Below are 9,868 nucleotides of genomic sequence, written 5' to 3'. Positions count from 1 at the left end.
CACTTTGGTGGGATGGTAAAGGCTTTGGCCTTTGAGTGAGAGGTCCATGGTTCGATTCCTGGCAATGGTGGTATATTGTAAATAGTAGGAGGAAAGCACTAACATTCAAAAAAAAAAAAAAATCATCGGACCAGCACTCACAACCAATCCACCACCACGTCACTTCTGACTAATCCACCCCACACCAAACTTTTTAATCCAACACCACCTACACCCATCATCTCACACGTCACAAACCACCTCACCGGAAACATGCACCACCGTCATAACCCACCGTCCACCACCTACCTACTCACACTCCTCATCTCCACACTCCTATTATCCAAAACCACCACCGCCCGTCCATTCGTCCTCGTCCTCTCTCAAGACGACCTCAAAGACGGTCCCACCGACGACACTCCGGACGATCCATCCTCCGTCGCCGACTGGGACGAGTTCGGCGAATCGGACTCCCGGTCCGACGAAGAACTCGATCCTGGATCCTGGCGGCCTATTTTCGAACCGGACGAGTCGAATTCCGGTTCGGAGTCTGTAACTAACCCTCAGCTGGAGGAGTATTATTCTAGTGTTAGGAAATTGGTGGATTCTGTTAGTGATGACGGTAGATCGATGCAGGATGTTGCTTACGAGATTGAATCGGTTGCTGCTACTGGTAATCCGCACGCGCAGTCGTTGTTAGGGTTTTTGTATAATTTAGGGATGGCGAGAGAGCGAAACGGCGCTAAGTCGTTTATGTACCATCATTTTGCTGCGGAGTCTGGTAATACGCATTCGAAGTTGGCGCGGGCGTATACGTATACTCGTCAGGAGGTAATCTGTAATAGTTAATGTTTTGTATGTATATCTGATTGTGTTGAGCTGCCTGTTAGTAATTTACACACACATCATGTTGTTCTGTATGTATATATCTGTTTGTATAGTTTTCTCATTGTGTTGAGCTGCTTGTTAACAGATAATACACACATTATATCTGTTATGCTTGTATATATCTGTCTGTATAGTTATCCGATTGTATTGAGCTGCTTGTTAACAGCTAACACACACATTATATCTGTGGTGTATGTATATGTCAGTCTGTTATAATCTGATTGTGATGAGATATCTGCTAACAGTTAACAGACACATTATATCTGTATTGTATGCATTTATCTTTCTGTATATATATCTGATTGTGTTGAGATGCCTGTTAACCCTTAACACACATCATATATGTTTTGTATGTGTATATCTGTCTGTATATATATCTGATTGTGTTGAGCTGCCTGTTAACAATTAACAGACACACAAACACTATATCTGTATTGTATGTATATATCTGTCTGTATATCTATCTGATTGTGTTGAGATGTTTGTTAACAGTTTACACACATATTATATATGTTCTGTATGTATATATCTGTATCTGATTGTGTGGAGATCCCTGTTAACTGTTGACACACACATCATATCTGTTTTGTATGTATATATCTGTTTGTATATTTATCTAATTGTGTTGAGCTGTTTGTTACTTGTAGTTACACGAAAAAGCAGTTGTAATGTATGCTGAACTAGCTGAAACTGCGGTTAATAGTTTTCTGATCTCAAAAGACTCACCAGTGATTGAACCAGTTAGAATTCATAACGGCGCAGAAGAGAACAAAGATGCTCTGAGGAAATCCAGAGGTGAAGAAGATGAGGATTTTCAGATCTTGGAATACCAGGCACAGAAAGGAAATGCTGCAGCGATGTATAAAATTGGGATATTTTATTATTTTGGATTGAGAGGTGTTAGGCGCGATCTTTCTAAAGCTTTTTCATGGTTTTCAAAAGCTGTTGAGAAGGGTGAACCAAGATCAATGGAGCTTCTTGGTGAGATATATGCAAGAGGTGATGGAGTCAAAAGGAACTATACAACGGCTCTTGAATGGCTAACTTTAGCATCCAAACATCAACTGTATTCAGCTTATAATGGGATGGGATATTTGTATGTCAAAGGTTATGGAGTTGAACAAAAGAATTACACTAAAGTAAGTTTGCTGAAACTGTTATTAATATAGTACATTTAATGCGTTTTCAGATAGAGTCTAATAAATAGTAGATGGAAACTTGATAAATTGTATTAAAAGTAAATCGTTCTTTACTTCTTTTTGGGACAAACTGTGTAGAAACTAAAAAGCTGGACAATTGGGTCTGAAAGGCATGCTTTTTTGCTTGCTATAGTAATGCATATGTTTAGGTCTGTAAGCGAATCAAACAAACACGAATGGAGCATGTTTGTTTATGTTCAAAAGTTGGACAATTGGGACTGCAAGATCATGTCTTTTTGCTTTCTCTAATACAGCATATGTTTAGATCTTTAAGTGAATCGAACGAACACGAACATAGTATGTTTGTTTAAGTTAGTTCATTTAATTTTAATTGAACAAACGATCGATCACGGACAATTAGAAAAACGGGGTTGTTCGTGTATGCTCATTAAGTAAATGTGTGTGTGTTCGTTTATGTTTGTTTATTTAACTTTACCTGTACAAACGATTGAATACCAACAATTAGACGAACAGGGTTGTTCGTGTCTGTTCATTAAGAAAATGTGTCTGTTCGTTTGCTACTAGGCTAAACAAACATTTCACAAACGTAAACAAATGAAGTAACGAACCTAACTGAACATAGATGAACAAACATAATCATGCGATTATTGTTGGTTCAATTATCTGATTCTAGTTCGATTACCTGATTTTAGTTTGATTATCTAATTCGACAAACAGATTCGATTTTTCAATTATCTTTCATCGGTGTCGATCAAAATTCAAATACAAAATAGGGCTGATATTGTTAGTTTTGGTTGGTCATATATGAAAACTTTCAAGTTTGTAAGGGTATACATGAAATTAATCGAATTTTGGTTGGTAATACTAATAGTAATACTTACCATTAAGTATAATTCAATTGCCAAAATTTTCAGCAATGCTTTGAATCACACCTATTGTGTCTATAAAACCGATTCTATTAATTTTTCTTCAGCAAAATCTAGTTTACTTATTATTGAACGAAGTGCAATGTATTTATGTATTGCAGTACAACATATTTTGCTTTTTTGTGTGGCTTGTTTCTTTTGTTCTACATAATTCAAACATTAATATTATTTTACTAACAATTGGTGGTGGTGATTTTGTTTTCATTTTTATTATTGCAGGCAAAAGAATATTTTGAGAAGGCTGCTGAACACAAGGAAGCTGGTGGGCATTACAACTTGGGTGTAATGTATCTTAAAGGAATTGGGGTGAAGAAAGATATCAAGGCAGCTTGCAACTATTTCATAGTAGCTGCAAATGCTGGTCAACCAAAAGCTTTTTACCAGCTGGCAAAAATGTTCCACTCTGGTATAGGCCTAAAAAAGAATCTCCCAATGGTATGTGTTCAGTATGGTACATGTTAATTTCTTCATATGTTATCTTTTCATCTGATTTTTGCTTCTATCTGCTTACTATATAAAATTTAGTTTTCTGTTTGTTTAAAAGTTAACACGCAAGTATGAACAAGCCTGAATACATACTATTTGACTATTCCTATAAAGTTCTACTAGATTACTGATTAACTTGTTTTGGGTAAAGATCGTGTGTGTGGATCATTGAGTTTGAAATATGTTTGTTATGTTTTTGTATTACACTTGCATTAATTGATTTAGATACAAGTGGCAATTTCAACAGATATTTTAAATAGTGGGTAAAGTAGGGTTGTATTTGATCTAAAACGGTTCAAATCAGGTAACTGGTCAAACGGGTCATAAGTTATTCCAAGTATAATGCACACAGTCTACTTAATTGTTCAACTTTGTTTTAATTATAGCTCTTGTAATCATAATTAACCTATTAGCTTACTTCTGAATGTTCAAATTCGGGACAAAAACTTTTTGTGCTTCAACCTGGCCTGGCCCACTTGGACCTTTCCTTAATAATGATTCTATGCAACCTGAATCTGCTATGTGTTACCCAACTTGCCACCACTATTTAGTATGCAGCTAAAAAAATATTGTTAGGAAAGCTTAGGGCTGTAAACAAACAGAACCTATTACCTAACCGAGCATGGCCTTGCTCTTGTTCGTTCGCTAAGCTTTTATCAGACAAACGGATGGTTCACGAACACATAACCAGACAGAATTTCGTGTGACAGCTCGTTCGTTAGGGAAATGAATTTGTTTGTGTTTGTTTGTTAACTTTTTAAACGAACTTAATCTACATAAACAAACACAAACAAACCTATAATAATTTGAAAATGAGAAGAAACGAGATTGTGAGAGATCTGAGTTTAGGGCTAGTGTATTAAGTTAGGAAATTAATAAATATAAAATTCAAAAGCCTTTAATGAATGAACATGAACCGTGAACGAATGAAAAGGAGCGAACATTAACAAACATAAATGAACGTAGATGAATGTTTGGTTAATTTACATCTCTAGGAAAGGTACATCTCTTATTATTATTAACAATCTTCAATTTCAGGCAACATCATTGTACAAACTAGTAGCAGAAAGGGGACCATGGATTTCTTTATCTAGATGGGCCTTAGAATCATATTTAAAAGGTGAAATCGGGAAGGCTTTCTTATTATACTCGCGGATGGCAGAATTAGGATACGAGGTGGCACAAAGTAATGCTGCATGGATTCTTGATAAGTATGGTGAAGCGAGCATGTGCATGGGTGAATCAGGGTTATGCACAGATGCAGAAAGGCATCAACGTGCACATTCTTTATGGTGGCAAGCTTCTGAGCAGGGTAATGAACATACTGCTTTGTTAATTGGAGATGCATATTATTATGGACGGGTATGTTATTTTTTATCCAACTGGTATTTTTATTAATAATAAAGGAAGTGTTGATGATAAGCGTTGTCAGGTAACGGGTCAAAAAGGGTTTGGGTTGAAACATTATTTTATTAGGACATGTACAAACATGTCTGGTACCGATTGACCCACAAACACATTTTCACCTTTTTTAAATAGTTAATGCATAATTATGATTACAAAAAAATATTAGGTCGTAATCTGGTCATACACTCATATGGGTCATACTGTGCTATATAATGGGTCGCAAGGGTCAAAACTGTGTTTGGGGGAACACGTTTTTAGCACATGTCAAAATGGGCCTTTGGACTAGGTTTATCTGCACTCCTGCAGCACTTATTTTATATTAAGACCTAATGTGCTAATATGATACTACACCAAAAATATTATTACAATAATAACAATCTAACTTTGAATAAAGTGATTCAGGAGGTTGTGTTGATTATAAATAGACCTTGGTTATTTTCAACCCTTTTGAACTGTTAGTTTTTTAAGCTTACTCGTATGGCCTATTTGAATAGGAAACATCATCCAAATTTACCCATTCGTGAGTAAATGGGCCAATATTGCTATCTCTACTCATGACGTTCAGTTCAAACTTCAAACCTGGGTTAATAATTTAAGCGCTAATAACAAACCATATTTTATAACCATGTGTAGTTTTCGAAGATGGTTCTTGGTTTGTTATCGGGATGATTATGTATTTAGGATTTGGTTTGGAGACTTTATTTCTGAAACTCACCCTTTATTCATTGTTTTATGGGTTATCCAAATCCGTGTCCTTAAAAAATGCTATATATTACCCTTGCCCATTTCTAATCTCCAACACCTTAATTATGGATATGGTACTGATATCTAGTTATGGAACTGTTATCATCCAAACATTTTGATTTTCAGTTACCAATTTACCATCATTGCTTATTTTACTAATTAAACTCTAAATATGCAAGTTTAACAACATACAATCAGAAAACACACACGTGTGTGTATACACTCGACCTTGGTTTTTTAAAAGCGCGTGGAGCTCCAATGCATTTTGATATCAAAAGCCGATATGTGACGTGCAATGTACGATGCGGGCACATCACTTGTGCGAGGCGCCCGCTATTAGAAAAAACACTAAAAATTATTTGTAGTTAATATTTTAAATTGTTAACTTCTAAACACTAAAATATAATATATTCCCATCATCTCTTGTCTGTGTTCAATCGATGGTCTAGTTTGTTCAAATACTCGAACCCATTGCTCATTGATGGTCAGATTTGTAAAACTCAGATCCACTGCAATATTGTTGGTCTAATTTGTTCAAATATTGGTCAACTACATAATTCTCGCATCAGACCGCATCATGCATCAGTTTACATCAGACCGAATCAGTTGCATAACTTGCATCAGATGCGCATCAATCGCATCGCTGCACGTGATGCGATCTCATCGGCGCATCACACATTATGCGCTCTTGATGCACACATTTAGAATTAAGATAGGGTGTTCACTTGATAGCTAATATTATGTTGAGAATTGGGCTAACCCTTGTACCAGTTATTATACATTATGCGCTCTTGATACCCGCGTTTTTAAATCAAGATAGGGGCACTCATTTGATAGCTTATAGCATGTTTAGAATTGCGTTAACCCTTGTACTAGTCTTTATACATATGCGCTCTTGATGCACGCGTTTAAAATCAAGATAGGGGTGTTCATTTGATAGCCAATAGTATTTTGAGAATTGCGTTAGTACCCAGTTATTATACAAATTGACTAATATGGACGTAGATTTCAAATGTTTTAAGACCCACTTTTAAAAAAATATGGTACTGATAGTCTTTTGTCTAAATGCACGTATGCACATGCACTATATTCATGTGTGCAGACTTTATACTTAAATAAAATTTAGCAAAGAGGAAATAATTTAAAGAAAGGAGTGGGGAGAGAGAAATAAGCTATTCTTTTTTCAATTTTATCCTTTCCATCGATGTGACCCATCGAGTTCATGTAGGACGGTGTAGATGGAAAGCAGCCACAGGTATATTGTGCGACAATAGTTCCCAACTAAACTAAAGGGAAAATTTTATAGGGTTGCGGTTAGACCTGTAAATCTGCAATGCTATATGGAACGGATTGCTGGGCCATCAAGAAGGCACAAGTGCGGAAGATGGAGGTAGCATAAATGAGAATGCTACGTTGGATGTGTGGGCACACAAGGTTAGACCGAATAAGAAACGTTGTGTTTCGGGAGAGATTAGGGGTGGCGAACATAGCAGACAAGATAAGAGAGTGGAGATTGAGATGGTTTGGACATGTGAAGAGAAGACAGACGACGAATCCTGTTAGATCTGTAGAAAACATTACTATACAAGGGAGGAGGGGTAGAGGACGACCTAAATTGACGTGGGATGAGAGGATTAAGCATGATTTGATGGACTTAAACCTTTCCGAGGACATGGTTGAAGATAGGAATTCATGGAGAAGTAGAATTAAGGTTAAGGATTTTTAGGAAGAAAGGAATTCCTTAGGGCTTCTATTTTCCTTATTTTGGCCACATATATAGTATTATAATTATTATTAGTATCATTCTTCCCATATATATAGTATTAGTATATTCTTTCCATATATTATTTTATTACTACTACTACTACTACTACTCCTGCTGCTGCTGCTGCTGCTGCTGCTGCTGCTCCTGCTGCTGCTGCTGCTCCTGCTGCTGCTGCTGCTGCCGCCGCCGCCGCCGCCGCCGCTCCCGCTGCTCCCGCTGCTACTGTTGAACTTTGATTTCCTTTGTATTGCTTCATACATATGTACTTTAGAGCTGAGGGTCTCTCTGGAAGCCACCTCTTTATCCCTTTGGGTAGAGGTGCGGTGTGCCTACATCCAACCCTCCCCAGACCCTACCTATAGCTTTGCTATTGGTGGGACTTTACTGGGTATGATTGATTGATTGATTGATTGATATATCCTTTCCATCGAAGTGCTATGTACAACTTATGTGGTTTTCATTATTTTTCTGAAATGAAAGCACTTATGTGGTTCGCATAGTTACCCACTTGAAATTATCTTTCTATTTCACATGCCCCTTTACATTTGGTTTTAACGTGCAGTATCTTTTTTTTTTTGGTGTAGGGTACTGAACGAGATTATGATCGAGCAGCAGATGCGTATATGCATGCAAAATCCCAATTAAATGCTCAAGCTATGTTTAATTTAGGATACATGCATGAACATGGACAAGGTCTGCCTTTGGATCTTCATCTTGCTAAACGGTATTATGATCAAGCCCTGGAAATTGATGCTGCTGCTAAATTGCCTGTAATGCTGGCTCTTGCTAGCTTGTGGGTCCGGGGAAATTACGCCAACACTTTTCTTGTAAGTTTGTTTTCTTATGCCAACATTTTTCTAACTTTTCAAACTGAGCCGGTTGGATAATGTGTGCGGATAAACCAAAAACCGGAAATGCTCGAAAACCGAACTGTATCTGTAATCGGAAAAAATCGAACTGAATTATGGACTCGGTTTTTGTTCGGTTCGGTTTCGGTTTCACGAATCTTGCTTATTCAGATAACCGAACTGAAATCAATCGAAAACTGGATTAATCAGATAATCAAACCATATAAATCGAATAAATTGGTTTAATTCAGTTCGCTTATTGGTACAAATCTTGCTTTTTTGGATAACCAAACCGAATTGAATTGAAGAAACTGAATAATAGCCAGTTTAATCGGATAACCGAACCGAACAAACCATTGGTTGAATCCAGTTCGGCTATTGGTTTCACAAATCTTGCTTATTCGGACAACCGAACCAAATTTAATCGAATAAACTGAATAATAACCCGTTTAATCGGATAACTGAACTGTCCAAACCGAATAAATTGTCTAATAAGTTAAATTCAGTTCGGTTAGATGCATTTTTTGTTTGGACTGGTTTGGTTTTGGTACACTAAGCTCACTATTGTTTCTTAGCGTGTTAGTAATATATGATTTTTTAAGAATATAAATTCAAGAATTTTAGTGTGTTGTTAATATTGGCTTACTTTTGACCCGTTTGCTTTTAAGCTGCTCTTCTTATTTTATTTTGTTAGAGATAAGTAACCAAGTCGACCCGTTCATAAGTGAAAAACGAAGTTGGTGGGTTTGATAGTAGGGAATTTTTATACGGGTTGGGTTCGTTCGAAACACTTTTTCTAGTAATTTTCTAGTTTTTAAAAAGAATGATAAAAATGCTACGTTCATAATCATTGGGTGAATTCGAATACGTTTTCTTTTAAAGCTAAATTTCATTTAACTTGTTCACAATTTGTGTATCATTTATTCTTGTTTTTTTTTAAATTATATTCTCTTATTTGTAACTCGCGTTATTTTTTACAGGTTGATTTAATAGATTCGTTACCGAGTATTTACCCAAAAGCAGACGAGTGGATAAAGAATGTAGTATTGGAGGAAGGGAACGCAACAATTCTCACCCTCTTTGTCTGTCTCTTGACGGTTCTTTACCTTCGTGAGCGGCAACGGCGGCAAGCCGCCCCAGCTCCTCCGCCTCCACCACCTAATGATAATGTTGTTAACTAAAAGTACAAGTTATAAGTTGTTCATGGAAAATGGTTTGATAGATTCAGGGAACAATTAATTTTTTCCAGGATCAAGTGAGAGAATACATACATGTGCTCATCTAACCTCTTTTTGTATGTTTTTTAATCTTTAAACAATATATATATCTTTTTCATATTTAGATAATGCAGACTTCAATGGCAACTGATTTCTAGTTTACAGTTTAAAACTAGGTTTTTAGATTCCACAATTTCATACTACTTTTATATTATACTAGTTTGAGCCCATGTGTTACGAGAGTTTATTTAGGTCTTAGTTTTTAATCGTTTTGTTATTTTATATTTTATAATGACTTGTTTTATTTTTTAACGCAGTTTTGTTTTGATTTAATACGTATATATTAGTTTGTTATGTTCATTTTAATTTTTAATGTTTGGGCTATTTCAATTGAGATGTGTAGGGTTTTTAGCTTTTTAGCAAACGGCTATAAACGAACACAAACGTG

At 36.2% G+C, this 9,868-nt stretch overlaps 1 protein-coding gene across 1 annotated transcript; it reads left to right on the top strand.

Annotated features, from left to right (window-relative positions):
* Window positions 1–137: 137 nt before the first annotated feature.
* On the top strand, window positions 138–9,600 carry LOC143606996 (ERAD-associated E3 ubiquitin-protein ligase component HRD3A-like). The gene is made up of 6 exons (XM_077082598.1): window positions 138–810; window positions 1,515–2,006; window positions 3,173–3,388; window positions 4,478–4,801; window positions 7,940–8,182; window positions 9,184–9,600. The coding sequence occupies exons 1-6, from the start codon at window positions 253–255 to the stop codon at window positions 9,382–9,384; spliced, it is 2,034 nt and encodes a 677-aa protein (XP_076938713.1). The 5' UTR covers window positions 138–252; the 3' UTR covers window positions 9,385–9,600.
* The last annotated feature ends 268 nt before the right edge of the window (window positions 9,601–9,868 follow it).

The sequence above is a fragment of the Bidens hawaiensis genome, unplaced genomic scaffold, assembly GCF_021521415.1.
Source record: "Bidens hawaiensis isolate Kalapana, Puna unplaced genomic scaffold, B.hawaiensis_p1.1 tig00078782_1, whole genome shotgun sequence".
NCBI classification, from domain to species: domain Eukaryota; kingdom Viridiplantae; phylum Streptophyta; class Magnoliopsida; order Asterales; family Asteraceae; genus Bidens; species Bidens hawaiensis.
Note: the sequence above shows the minus strand (reverse complement) of the source record. Positions and strands in the feature narration are given on the sequence as shown.

Bases quoted from the DNA above. Each gene is read 5' to 3' on its own strand.
- LOC143606996 (XM_077082598.1), top strand. From the start codon at position 253: ATGCACCACCGTCATAACCCACCGTCCACCACCTACCTACTCACACTC. The intron at 3,389-4,477 runs GTATGTGTTCAG...CTTCAATTTCAG, and splicing joins TAAAAAAGAATCTCCCAATG to GCAACATCATTGTACAAACT. The intron at 4,802-7,939 runs GTATGTTATTTT...TTTTTGGTGTAG, and splicing joins ATGCATATTATTATGGACGG to GGTACTGAACGAGATTATGA.